Here is a 14,617-nt window from a genome sequence, read left to right as displayed (position 1 = left end):
GTGATAGAAGTGGTCAGATTCGGCCAGGCACAGTGGCTCACACCTGTAATCCCAGCACTTTGAGAGGCCGAGGCGGGTAAATCACAAGGTCAGGATATCGAGACCATCTTGGCCAGCATGGTGAAATCCTGTCTCTACTAAAGTACAAAAAATTAGCCGGGCATGGTGGTGGACGCCTGTAGTCCCAGCTACTCGGAAGGCTGAAACAGAGGAATTGCTTGAACCTGGGAGGCGGAGGTTGCAGTGAGCCAAGATCGCGCCACTGCACTCCAACCTAGCAACAGATCAAGACTCTGTCTTAAAAAAAAAAAAGAAGTGGTCAGATTCCAGAGCCCTCTGTACCATAATCATATAGTAAGTCCACCAGTGCATCATCACTCTGCTTTTTAATCTCAAAGAAAAGCCCAGGGTGATTACAGCATCCCGAAGCATTGAAATTGAAATGGGATGTTAAACTTGAATGAAAGCTGCTTCAGAACTAAATGCTAGTCAACTGCAGTTTACTAATTTATTTGTATAAAAGTCTCACAGGAACAGAAAGTAATTTTGGACTTGGTTTCTGTCAACTGCATCATATGAAAACATGCCAGTAATTCGAAAAAAAAAAAAAAAAAAAAGAAATGGGGAATAAGAGAAAACTTTTTCTGAAACTAGGGCAAAGCAAAAGCAAAATATGGCTATTGGTCTAAGGGGAGTTGGGAGCAAAATGAGATACAGGCAATTGTCGTTGCTCGTAATCCATAACTCTGTGACTTTGGGTGATGAACATTTGCTTGAAAATGAATGCATTTTAATTTATTTTCCAGGGAGCTTTACATGGTTACAAGAGAAAAAAAAAAGTCACAAGTAGTCATGTAGTTTTACCCTTGCTTGTTTTAAACTATGATCTACAAGCAAGAACAATAAGGGCTAACCTCTAAGAAATCTATCCTAGAAACTGTAAATAGCAACCTACTGCCCATTCTTCTGCCTCTCAGCTTCCTTCTGAATGTTTTCACAAAAGCTCAACCCAGAATGTGTGGGGAAATTTAATATTTATGTAGTTTAAATGCCCATGCCGATCTTGAATGTTCTTTACACTCTTCCCACCAAGTGTTCAGCCATCCTCTACCAGAACATACATCAGTTATTTGGAGACTCGCCATCCACTGAGGCAGCACCAAGGAGTGGACACACTTCTGTTGTTATACTGAACTGAAATCTCTCTCTAGAACAGACCAGACTGCCCAATGGAATACAATGAGTCATATATGTAACTTACATTTTACATTACTCACATTAAAAAGCTAAAAAGAAACAGGTAAAATTTATCTTAAAATATTTTATTTAATCCAATCTATCCAATATACTATCATTTCAACATGCAATCAATATAAAAAATTTATGAGCTAGCCTACATTCTTTGTGTTAACTCTTTGAAATCCAATGTGTGTTGTACACTTAAAGTACATTTCAATTTGGACTCTATTTCATGCCCAATAATCACATATGCCCCATAGCTACCTTGCTGGACAGCCCAGTTCAAGAGCATCAACTCATTAGTTCAGATTTTACCCTATAGAGCCATTTAAAACAAATCTAATTCTTTCTCCATGTGACTCATGTTTTAATATTGTTAGTTATTGTGGGATTGGCTGGGAATGGTGGCTCATGCCTGTAATCCTAGCACTTTGGGAGGCCAAGATGGGAGGATCACTTGAGGTCAGGAGTTTGAAAACCAGCCTGGCCAACATGGCAAAACTCCATCTCTACTACCAAAAAGAGAAAAAAATAGCTGGGTGTGGTGATGTGTGCCTGTAGTCCCACCTACTTGGGAGGCTGAGGCATAAGAATCTCTTGAACCTGAGGGGCGGAGGTTGGAGTGAGCCAAGATCACGCCACGGCACTTGGGCCTGGGTGACAGAGTGCGATGCGGCCTCAAAAAAAAAAAAAAAAAAAAGTTACTGTAGGAAGGGCAATATATTTAGAGCTTAAAGACTGTTCTAGCTGAGGATTTCCTGGCACAAAGCCTCTAAGACAGTTTTGTATGCAGGAGGTTTGTAGGCAGGCACAAGGCATTAAGGGGTAAAGAGAGAAGCAGCACACCACAGTGCAGTTGCTAAGAGGCATTCGCCTAATCTAACTGGAAGTTGAAGCTGGGACCCACTGTGGGGATATGTCTCAAATCTAGGTGAAGAGGCTGAGTCCTATGGACGATTCATTGGCTGCCTTGGAGAGGGGATATAGCCTTAGGTGAGGCAGCTGATTTCTGCTGGAGATAATTCTTGGCAAGGCACTCAGCCAGTACCCATGTATAGAGGGTGGAAAGATGAATAGGGAAGAAGTCAAGTGCTGCTCTAAGCAGCGGGGATCTGAGCACTCAGGGCAGGAGGTGAGAGAACATTCTGGAAGAAGTTCAGCATGGTGGGGATATAATGGGTGGGGAAATAACGGGAAGAGGTGGTTAGATGTGAGAGAAGGAGCTGGACAGGCTCATAGGGGTAGAGCAGAAGGAACTTGTAAATCTTGGCTGTGATACTAATGACGAAGGGAAACCACACAACTGGCTCAAGCAGGAGAGTGACAGTACCAATTAGAATTTTTTTTTTTAATTTAATTTAATTTTATTTTATTGCATTTTAGGTTTCGGGGTACATGTGATGAACATGCAAGATTGTTGCATAGGTACACACATGGCAGTGTGGTTTGCTGCCTTCCGTCCCCTCACCTGTATCTGTCATTTCTCCCCATGCTATCTCTTCCCACTTCCCCACCCCCCGCCCCTCCCCCATTTCCCCCCAACGGACCCCAGTGTGTAGTGCTCCCCTCCCTGTGTCCTTGTGTTCTCATTGTTCAACACCCGCCTATGAGTGAGAATATACGGTGTTTGATTTTCTGCTCTTGTGTCAGTTTGCTGAGAATGATGGTTTCCAGGTTCATCCATGTCCCTACAAAGGACGTGAACTCATCGTTTTTGATGGCTGCGTAATATTCCATGGTGTATATGTACCACATTTCAAAATCATAGCAGCAACAGTGTAGAAGGGGATGGGTTGACTCGGGGCAGGGAAGGAGGCAGGAAACCTTTTGGGAAGTTGCAGCAGTGATGGGCTTGAGAGGTGCAGGGTGGACTGGATCACAATTGTTTCTCATCCTCATCTCCGTAAGCCCCCAGTGTGGGCCAAGTTCACATTCATTTCTCCAGTGGCCCTATTAAACTGATGACATTTACTGAGCTTACTGCTCACTATACTTTTTTTTTCCGTACATGTGACTGTTAAGCCAACTGCCTTTTCTGCAATGACTTCTCTTGCCCAGATGAGCACATTTAGGTTAGTGAATCCAAGTCTAATTTAATTGCCTCTTGTTAGATTCAGGTCATTGCTCTAAACTGTTAAACTATACAAAACAAATTAATTAATTAAGGAGGTCCCAATTCTGTATTTAAAAATATTTAATATGTCCTTTCCTTCATGAAGAGAGCCACAATTTCAAGAATTTATTTTGAAAAATTCTATCCATTTATTGATAAAAAATGGTAAAAGGAACAAAGCTGAGAACAGAACACATCATCAAACTCCCTAGGGATGGAAATCAATATATACTGCTTCAGGATGTCACCCTCAGCTATTGCTGTTCCACCGCCAATTCTCTTGCATCCAGTTTCTGTTCCTTGTAACTTGGCTATGAGGATGTGAGTACAGCCCCTGCCAAACAGCCTGCTGAAGCTCTGCAAACACCTTGTGGATTGAGTTTCCCTAAACCACCCTGTCCAACAGTGGTCTTGGGCCTGTCTGAAGTATTCTGAGTGTACTTCTGCTGCCACCTAGTGATCACTGCAAAATTTTAAAGAGCATCTTTATCCTTTAACAAGTTACTCTTGACTTGCCCCAAAACGTCATCTGCCCCACTGGCGTATGACTTACAAAGGTCACACTTTTCGTCTTCACAAAGTTCAAAATGGAGACTTGCTAGATTTAGTCTTCCAGCACCCATTCTCAAACATCATCCATTACAGAACAGTAAAAATATAAAATTGAACAACACAAGATTGTCATTTTCATATGTCATCAGTAGTCAGATATTGGCAAGAATATGTGGTTTAACCCAATATCTTGCGATGCTGGATGGGATTCTCAGAGCCTCCATACTTCAGCCTGCTTTAGGATCCTTTTATTACACCAAAGAAACCCAGCAAATGTCCATTGAGTGCCTATTTTATACCAGAACAATGAGACCTGCTCCTTCCCCTTCTGGACATTTTACTTAATGGGGGAAACATAGAAGTAAACAGATAAATGTAATCACTGCAAGAAAGAACCAGACAGAAATATGCACAGGGTAAGGGCGCTTAGCTAAACCTGCAGACATGGGGAAGGATGTCAGGGGGAAGGGATGACAGAGGGAAAGACAAGGCCAAAAGCATGGAGCTGAGAGGCACTGGCATATCAGGGCAACAGAAGGTACTGTCATTTGGTGTAAATGGAACACACAGGATATATGAGAGTGAGAAACAGAAGATGTGTCTGTGAGGTTATTATGGTCCAGTTAATGGAGGGTCTTGTATGTCCTGGTAGGAAATTTTGTTTTTATTGTGGGTAGGGAAACTTTTAATGCATTTAAAGCAGTGAAGTGATTTGGTTTGCATTTGTTAATCATGTGAAAAATAAGTTGGAAGCATAAAACTTGTGGTGGTGAGATGACTGACAGAGTGACAGCCATCTACTCAAGAAACACAAGGCACTGACTGAATTGTGGCAGCGGCAGTGGGGATGGAAAAGAAAGAACAAATTTAGAGAGGCAGAAGTGACTGGACATGATGCTCAGACTTACCAGAGCAGGCGAGTCAAGAATGAACTCACCATTCCCTAAATGAGACAAATTGGGAGAGAAGCAGGTTTGGGGAGAAAACTACTAAACATGTACGTCCCTCCAAAACCTTCAAGAGTGCTAAAGGGACAGAGTCAAGTTCTTCCAAAATTTCTGTCTCTTCCATTAATTTTGCAATGAATTTCAACTTGTTAATCAGAATTGGAGTAGTAGCTATTCAATTGTTTTATACACCTTCTAGAAATATCTCTCAGCTGAGTATGTCAAAAAATTCTCAATTCCTCCCCTTTACCTAAATGTATCATCCAGCAGATGTTGGTGGAATCAAATTTCATTGTTGCTGCTGTATCTTTTATACTAGTGTTATGATCTGCAGTGAGGACATGCATTACTATTGCTTGGTCTAGAACATCTGAGGTGTATTTTTACAACACCAATTATTTTGTTTGTCTCTCCTTTTAATCTCCACCAAAAAAATGGGGACAACTACACTCCTAACCCTTAGACATCCTATATTTTATTACTAATACTTGGTTGTGGAAGTTTGCATTTAACAAGTCATCAACATAAAAATCTCTAAAAATATTTTATCAAAAATATTCAGCTTATGGGGCCGGGCGCGGTGGCTCAAGCCTGTAATCCCAGCACTTTGGGAGGCCGAGGCGGGTGGATCACGAGGTCGAGAGATTGAGACCATCCTGGTCAACATGGTGAAACCCCGTCTCTACTAAAAATACAAAAAATTAGCTGGGCATGGTGGCGCTTGCCTGTAATCCCAGCTACTCAGGAGGCTGAGGCAGGAGAATTGCTTGAACCCAGGAGGCGGAGGTTGCGGTGAGCCGAGATCGCGCCATTGCACTCCAGCCTGGGTAACAAGAGCGAAACTCTGTCTCAAAAAAAAAAAAAATTCAGCTTATGATATTTTAAAAATCATAAACCTAAGAAAACACATAAACCTGTGTTTCTATTATGAAATCAGAAATTAATCTTCCTTACCCTGTGAAAAATTAGGAACATAAATCTATAAGAAGGAGATTGGGTGAATCCAAGTTACTTACAGATGACGTAAAATATACAATCAACTTTGGTGATTAAACTAACCAACACATTTCTGTTTCTCTGTAGACCAGTCTCACCTTCAGGAACCAGCTCTCTGTGGGCCACACATGAAGTTTGATGAAGATCGTTGCGAATGTGTCTGTAAAACACCATGTCCCAAAGATCTGATCCAGCACCCCAAAAACTGCAGTTGCTTTGAGTGCAAAGAAAGTCTGGAGAGCTGCTGCCAGAAGCACAAGCTATTTCACCCTGACACCTGCAGGTAAATGCCTTGAGTCATCTTGCCTTTACTCATTGATATTTAATGTAAATGCCATTTTAATTTGGTGGGATTCCTTAGTAAGCTATTTTTTTCCCTTAGTGTCTGAGTCCCTTTTTGATAATAGAACCGAAGTTTGGCAGCTAAGGAATAAGCAAGAGTATACAGTGATGATTAATCATGATATTAAGAAAATCCTGCCTGTTATTATGGGCTTAGAACTCTTAAACAATGAGGAAATTGATAAAAATTTAAGCAATTATTAGGATATTGCTTAATAATAATATTTTAGGAAGGAGAGGTTTCAGATAAACTCTTTGGTTCAATCTCTCATTGTATATGTCTATATATGTTTATTTGCTTCTTTCCTTAATGGAGGAAATATCACTGGATTTATATAGCAAGGAATTTATTGACGAATAGAACACTTGGAGGTTACTTACTAATTAGGCTTTAATAGATTTTGAATCCATGTGGGATAACCATGCAGGATTTTATACTGACATTTTAAATATATGTCTGAAAAATTTCCTCTGAAAACTTAATCTAATCAGAACAGAGTAATTATTTTGAATTCAGTCATTGATTCTGAATTCTCTTTTTTATTTTCTTTTGCAACAGCTGTGAGGACAGATGCCCCTTTCATACCAGACCATGTGCAAATGGCAAACCAGCGTGTGCAAAGCACTGCCGCTTTCTAAAGGAGAAAAAGGCTGCCCAGGGGCCCCACAGCCAAAAGAATCCTTGATTCAGTTTTCCAAGTTCCCCCTCCCTGTCATTTTCAACAGCACGCTGCTTTGCCAAGTTGCCGTCACTGTTTTTTTTTTTTTCCAGGTGTTAAAAAAGATTCATTTTACACAGTACCACAGTGAATCCAGACCAACCTTCCATTCATACCAGCTAAGGAGTCCCTGGTTCATTGATGGATATCTTCTAGCTGCAGATGTCTCTGCACTCCAAGGAATGGAGAAGAGGGGACCCATGTAATCCTTTTGTTTAGTTTTATTTTTCTTTTTTGGTGGATGAGAAAGGTGTGCTGGTCATGGAATGACAGGTGCTGTATGATTGATTTACTCAGAGCGGATGAGGAAAACTGTAGTCTGTGAGTCCTTTGCTAATCACAACTCTTGCGAAATATTCTGCTTCTTTCTTATGCAGATTTTGATTTGTATGATCAGTACTGACTTTCTAATTACTGTCCAGCTTATAGTTTTCCAATTTAATGAACTACCATCTGATGTTTTATATTTAAGTGTATTTAAAGAAAATAAACACCATTATTCAAGCCATAGAATTTTAAGTTATTTAATATGTTTCCATTCTAAATTTATGCTAAAGGAAAAGCATTTTAAAGAAAGAACGGAATCTTGAAGTAGAATGTGCAGGGAGAGACACAAACACTGGAGCTCAGTTTTGGGAAGCCAAGGGAATAGCTCTCAGAAGGGTTAAGATCGTAAATGAGGCTAAGCAAATGTGACCCAAGAATCCACTGCAAATCACTCTGTGCTTTGAGATTAAATTGAACTTGACCTGATCCCCATCCCATGGCAGAGGGGAACCCACCCATGCCCTTGATCTCTTTGAGAGTTTGCATTTCTTCTGGCCACCTCTGGCTCCAAGTTTCTGCACTTACTCAGCTCTCAGTGTCATGGACATCCCATCTCATGGCAACACAGTTCTCTTTGTTCTACAGCTATCCAGAAAGCAAGCATAAAGCTTTTTTCCTCAAAGAACTCCTACATCTAATTTGTTGCTGACATAGACTTTACTGAAATTTTGGCAAAACAGAGGGATTTTAGCAGCATTAGCCAAATTAGGTTATATATTAAATGACTTCAAATTAATCTCTGCATAGTATCTCGCATTCATAGATATATATAGAGACACAGATAACCCATTATGGTACTTACAACACATTTGTGTAAATAGTTGTGTTCCTATTTATCTCCCCACCATACTGTGACCTCATTATGATTGGAAACCATGTCCTGATCAAGTTTGTGTAACCCAAGTTTCTCAGGCCAGAACACCCTGGAGCAGTACAATCACAAGGAGAAAGACAATGATAAACAAATGTAATAGTAAACAAATATAGCCCCATGGTAGTGGCATTGTTTGATCCTAGCCCAAATCCCTACCCTTCCTCTGCCAGGGTTCCTAAGCAGTTCCTGAATTCTCCCTTCATCCACTGAAATTCTCTGAAACCTGGGGCTTCAGGTCCTTTGATGCTTCCCTGGCTTTAATTCTTAGTCCCTTCCCTGGAAACATGAGCTAACCTTCACCAGGCCTTGGAACCAGTCCCCACTGTGCTGCCATTGTCATTGCTCTTGTTATTTACTGGTGCCAACCCAGTCACTCCTCTCCTGCCACTGTTCATCTTGCCCTCACTTTTAGACCTTGATGTCAACAGGCTTCTTCCTCCTTGTTTTACTGTATTTTTAATCAGGCTTCTGAAAATGCTTGTACACAACTTAGTTTTTTAAACATACTTGGCATCCGACTCTTTGCTTTGCCTTTTCATTCACTTTCTAGCACTCCCCACTTATCCATGATATTTGGTTAAATTCCTTGGAGATCTGGGGCAGAAGGCAATTCAAGGACAACGCACAATTAAAGGATTTACTTTGCTTATCTTCGACTGGTAAAAAGAGGGGATGAATCACTAAGGAGAAAACACCCTAATTTAAGGACAGACTTTGCCACCTAAACACATTGAAAGCCTGAACAATGTCATCAAGCCTCAGTTTTCTCATCTGTCAAATGTAGATGATAATCTCACTTCCCTAAACCTCAGAATTGATAATTTCATTAGAGTTACAACTAGTGAAAAAAAATTGAATAATACAATGTACCTTATAGCTCAAAGGAATTATTCCTAAGGAAAGAAGCAAGACTGTGGGCAAATCTCAGAAGCTCGGGAACTCAAGATGTTCTTGGCTTATACTGGATCCTTGGATCTGTTCTAAAACCACTCAAACCATGTTTTGGCTTGAAATGCCTCTGGCTTCATAATTGCAATTTAGATGGAGATATCATAAGGAATTCTAAGCTAAGCTGAAATTAAATGTGATCTGGCTTTGTGCTTCTAAAACCCTCCCTCTGCTTCCTCCTCAGCCCCCAATTACCATCAAGATCTGCACGTAGATCCCTGAGGCTGGGTCAGAATGGATCTGGCCCTTGAGGTCGAAGGTGGGGTAACTGGCCTGTTTCTTTGTTAGAGTTTGCTAGGCATTGCACAGGAATATTTGTCATACTAACAGCCCTGGAACGTGAGCTGAAAATTCTCAACTTGTTGCAAAATAAAAGTATGTGAGAAACTCCAAGAACTTTAAGCAAACACAATAAATACCAGCAATGCATGATGTCCCTGATTAAGCCACAGGGCTAGAGAATTATTAATGTGACAGCACACATTGTAAATCTGTAACTAAAACAGTGTGGTGGGAGGCCCTTTAGAGATGGAAACAGATTAGGCAGCATGATGATTACAGCTGAATGAAGATTAAACACTGTCTGAGATACTTGATAATGGAAATTATACAAACATTACATTTTTTTAAAGCATGAGCTCACAAGGACAGGGTGAATGGTAAAGTTGACAGAAACAACAAGGTTCTGAAAGCTGAAAAGCACATATTTGAGTTGTAAATGATTTGGCAGACCTGAAAAAAAATAATTTAAGCCAACAGTTGGGAAAGATGAGTTCCAAAAAGGCTCAGAAGTGGGTGTCCCAAGCGCCTCTAGAAGTGGGAAGGATGAGAGGGGTGCTAAAATGAGGTTCAGTCCAAAAATCTGTATAAGAAACAGTTTGATCCCAAATCTTCTCCCACATTCCCTGTGGTGGAGTGATGCTCCTTCCAAGCCCAGGCAAAAGATGGGTTATTAGTCATTTGGTGAAGGTAAAAGAGAGAGCACCTGGACTGGGGGATACCTGACATCCATGAGGGCAGGGTGCTGAACTAACAAGAGGATTAAGTGAATGCATACATACTAGATGCTGGGGTCCTCAGTCCTGGTCCCTCTACATGCAACTACAATGCAAGCAGTTCGATCTGTACTTGGAAAGTATTTCTCTGGGGGGCATCTCACCAGCCTAACAGAAAAGACCTGACAAGGACTGAAATTAGCTGGGGGAGGGATTATCAAATGGAACAGCCCGATCAGGTCAACAAGCCCCATTCCTGGGCTCAGACCTCAGATCAGCTCCCTTGTCTCCTTTAAGTGTGAGCAAGCAGCCATGAATTCCCAGACATCCGGGCAAAACTTCTAACATGAAAGACAAGTCTACGGCCATACCACCCTGAACGCGCCCGATCTCGTCTAACATGAAAGACAAGAGTAAAACACATAGAAAAAGGCAATTTGGAGGAAACAGAGGAGAAATCTTCAAATCATTAATAGCCAGGGGGTTAGGCAAGAAGGGGAGACAGTACAACTAATAAATAAAATGAAGGTGTTATTAAAAAGAAAATGTGAGAGGACATAATAAAGGCTTAGGAAACTAAAACTATTATAATAAAAATTAAGAATTCAATAGAAAAAAAGGAAGACAGAGTTGAATAAATTTCCTAGGAAGTAGAATTAAAAAAATTAAAAGTTAGAAGATAAGAAGGTCTAACATCAGAATAACGGAAATTACAGGAAACAAGAAGACACACTATAGGAGATGTAATCAATAATTTAAAAATTCAAGAAAATTTCAAAGCACATGAGTTGGCAATTGAAAAGGCTCTCTGAGTCTCTAGTTCAAAAGGTGAAACTGTGTCTATACCAAGGAACAAAATGATGAAATTTCAGGACACAGGAGACTAAGAGATAATGTATAACTTTCCAGAGTAAAGAAAAATTATGATAATTTCAAACAAAGGGCCAGGAATCAGAATGACACTAGATTTCTCAATAGCAACACCAAAAGCTGGCAGGCTAGAGCAATGCTGCTAAACTTCTGAAGGAAAATAATTTCTGGTCTACTATTTGGCACCCAAATTATCAAAAAAATTGGAGGGCTAGGGCTGGGTGCGGTGGCTGACGCCTGTAATCCCAGTACTTTGGGAGGCTGAGGCAGGTGGATCACGAGGTCAGGAGTTCGAGACCAGCCTGGCTAACATGGTGAACCCTCGTTTCTACTAAAAATACAAAAATTAGCTGGGCATGGTGGCGGGCACCTGTAATCCCAGCTACTCAGGAGGCTGAGGCAGGAGAATCGTTTGAACCCGGGAGGTGGAGGTTGCAGTGAGCCGAGATGCACCATTGCTTTCCAGCCTGGGTGACAGGGTGAATCTCCATCAAGAAAGAAAAGAAAAAAAGAAAAGAAAAGAAAAGAAGAAAAGAGAGAAAGAAAGAGAAAAAGAGAAAGAAAAAGAGAAAGAAAGAAAGAAAGGAAAGAAAGAAAGAAAAAGAAAGAAAGAGAAAGAGAAAGAAAGAAAAAGAAAATTGAAGGGCTGAAAAATAAAATTTCAGACATTCAATTTATCAGGAAATCTCCAGATCTCCCATGCACTCTTCCTTAGGAGGCTGCTGGAGGATGGTCTTCAAAAAAGGGTGATAAAACAAAAACGAAGATATTGCTCAAACAAATCCCAATTTCCTGTGATTTTCATGTCTCTATTTATTTTTATTGCCATGAGAATACATCAGGTCCTCATTGCCTTTAGTCTACAGCCAGCTTCTTAAGCTATAATGTGATCTTGGCTAGAAGTCTGCTTCAACATCAAGTCCATTTCCCTTAGTAAGATCTTCTACCAGTTTGCTTTGACCTTCATTGAAAATGCCACTCTTCTTCTGTCTGCCCACTTTTCCTTCTTTTTTCCTGTGTCATTACAAAGCAGTGTTTGCTGGACAGCACCTGCCTGTACCTCATTCATGTTGTTCTTGGAATTATCCTGTTCCCAAGAGTTTCATTACATCATCTACGTATTCTTTTAGCTAAATGCTGGCAGCTAGACATACTCTTTCCCTTTGAACTCCCAATATTTTTCTTATATATCTCTTGTGGCACTTATCAGTTCCTGGTTTTTATCATAGATATTTACATATGCCTGAACTCCGTCTTGGTTTCTTACAAGTAAAGCTCGTGCCAGATTTTCTCTGCATCATGCTTTGTACACAGATAGTAGGCTCTCAAGACATATTTGTTGCCTTCCCACTCCAAAATTATCCCAAAGAGCTAATTTATATATGAAGTTGCAAAAAACTGAATTTCAAGGAAAGATGATATCTACATTTATTTTCCATCTTCATCATTTCAGGTAATTTAACGCTAAAGCTGAAACCAATTGTCCTCATATTTTATTAAGTACAATCATAATATAATGCATGTAGGTATAAGTATCTTAGTCTAATTTTAGTGGTTCCTGAGAAAATTCTCTCAAGACATTCGTTGAGACTATACATTTAGGCAGGACACCATAATTAGAATCATCTCCAGATTTATATCTTAATCTTGCTATTACAAATTTCTTTTGACTTTTAAGAATACAGCCTTAAATGGAGAACTTTAATTAAGATCAAACTGACTACAAATGAAGTCATGTACCTGGGTGAGGTTGTGAACCCCTGGGAGTTGGAATCATGATTTATTTACCTTTTAATGCTCAGTGCCTAGGAAAGAAGAAGCTGGAGCATGAATGTTCAATGTTTTCAGACTTTGTTGGAACAGTCTGCAGGCTCCTCAACCCCCTCCCTTACAGAGACTCAGCAACAGTGTGTCTCTATTAATATCTATTTATAAAGGTCAGCCTATTCTATATTTGAAACACAAAGAACCTTTTAAGAAAAGTGGATTTCTTTTGACTACTGATAACATGTATAGGAAAAGATAGGCAAGATAAAAAGCTGTTGAAACACAGGGGTATGCTTAATATTCCTTGTATTCCCCACAAGGCCTTTTTACAGAGCAGACAGTAAATGTTTGATGATAAAAATAAGAAATATTTGTTCTATTTTGAAAAAAAGATTCATGGTAGAATTTCAATTGTATATTGTGATCAAAACTATGGCAGGGGCAAACCAGGGTCTCAATAAATGAGGCTTAAGCCTCATTTATACCTTCCAGGATTTCTACCCTCACCCCTTGTCTTAAAACCTATTACAAAAATGAAAAGGAGACCAAAGCAATGCTGTACCAATCTGGTAGTGTTGCTGTTATCTGTGAAACCAACTACAAATTATAAAGCTTAATTAAGTGTCCTTGAGTCTTCATCACTATAATTCTCTGATGATTCATCAGTATTAACACAGGGCAAAGTATCCATTGCTACTCTAGCCTTACTCATTAACTCATTAATACACTTCAAATCCCACAATTAAAACGCCCTTTTAATGATGTTATTGCACTGTAATTTTTATAAGGTACACGCTATGGAATACTTTCAATACATCTTATTGGGCATCTAATATGTGTCAGGGAGCGTGCTGACATTGGGTAAAGAAATTCATGTATGACCGGGCGTGGTGGCTTATGCCTGTAATCCCAGCACTTTGGGAGGCCGAGGCAGGCAGATCATCTGAGATCGGGAGTTCGAGACCAGCTTGACCAACATGGAGAAATCCTGTCTCTAGTAAAAATACAAAATTAGCTGGGAGTGGTGGCACATGCCTGTAATCCCAGCTAATCGGGAGGCTGAGGAAGGAGAATTGCTTGAACCCAGGAGGTGGACGTTGCAGTGAGTCGAGATCGTGCCAGTGCACTCCAGCCTGGGAAACAAGAGCAAAACTCCATTGAGAGAGAGAGAGAGAGAGAGAGAGAGAGGAAATTTATTTATTTAACTAAAAGTTATTCAACATCCATTACCAAGAACAGATCCTGACTCAGCTTACTATCTGGCAGGGAAGGCAGAACAGTTAATAAGCAAATCAAATACAATTTTCAGTTTTCAGAAAGAAGTCCATGTAAGATCTCAAGAGAGCAAGGTGAGGAGGGAGAATGCAATCAGGCAAACAACTTGAATATCATCTGATAAATGTTCTACCATCATAAGGCCAAAGTACTATTAAAATTAAAGAGTGAGAGATTTCATTCTCTGGAAGCTTGGGGAAAGCATCAAAAAGGAGCTGACATTTTCAGGGATGAATAAGCTTACGCTAGGCTTAATAAAATGGGTGCCAGTAATGGTGGTGGTGATGGTACTCAGAAAGAAATTTGTTCTCAAAAGTGCACATATGGCAGGTACAAGTACCAGCTATGACGCATGAATGATCATGACACCACTCTCACTGATCCTTTAGCTTTCATAACTAGTTGAACCAGTTCGAGTGGGAGTTGATATTTCAGATCAGACCTCATGTTTCCCCCAGAATGTAGAGTTCCCATGTAAATAACAAGATGTCCAGTTAAATTTACATTTCAGAGAAAAAACGAATAATCGTGAAGTCCCCAATATTTGTTAAATGCTTGTATTAAATATCATTTGTTCTTTTTCTGAAATTAAAACTTCATAGTTTCACCTGTTTCGACTTTTTGTGTATTTTTATTCGCTACATCTGGCCAAC

General features: G+C 40.0%; 1 protein-coding gene across 2 annotated transcripts in view; it reads left to right on the top strand.

The window, feature by feature from the left end:
- VEGFD (vascular endothelial growth factor D) overlaps positions 1–14,576 on the top strand; it is a 47,215-nt gene extending 32,639 nt beyond the window's left edge. The window contains exons 6-7 of one of the 2 annotated variants that reach the window (XM_010336608.3): positions 5,935–6,130; positions 6,962–14,576. In XM_010336608.3, coding sequence (XP_010334910.1) covers positions 5,935–6,130; positions 6,962–6,968 — 203 coding nt within the window. In that variant the 3' untranslated portion in view covers positions 6,969–14,576. Of the gene's footprint in view, positions 1–5,934; positions 6,131–6,748 lie in introns of both variants that reach the window. The other variant, XM_003920345.4, reaches the window with a different exon arrangement.
- The last annotated feature ends 41 nt before the right edge of the window (positions 14,577–14,617 follow it).

Source organism: Saimiri boliviensis, chromosome X (genome assembly GCF_048565385.1).
Source record: "Saimiri boliviensis isolate mSaiBol1 chromosome X, mSaiBol1.pri, whole genome shotgun sequence".
Taxonomy (NCBI): domain Eukaryota; kingdom Metazoa; phylum Chordata; class Mammalia; order Primates; family Cebidae; genus Saimiri; species Saimiri boliviensis.
This window is presented reverse-complemented; position numbering and strand designations above follow the sequence as displayed.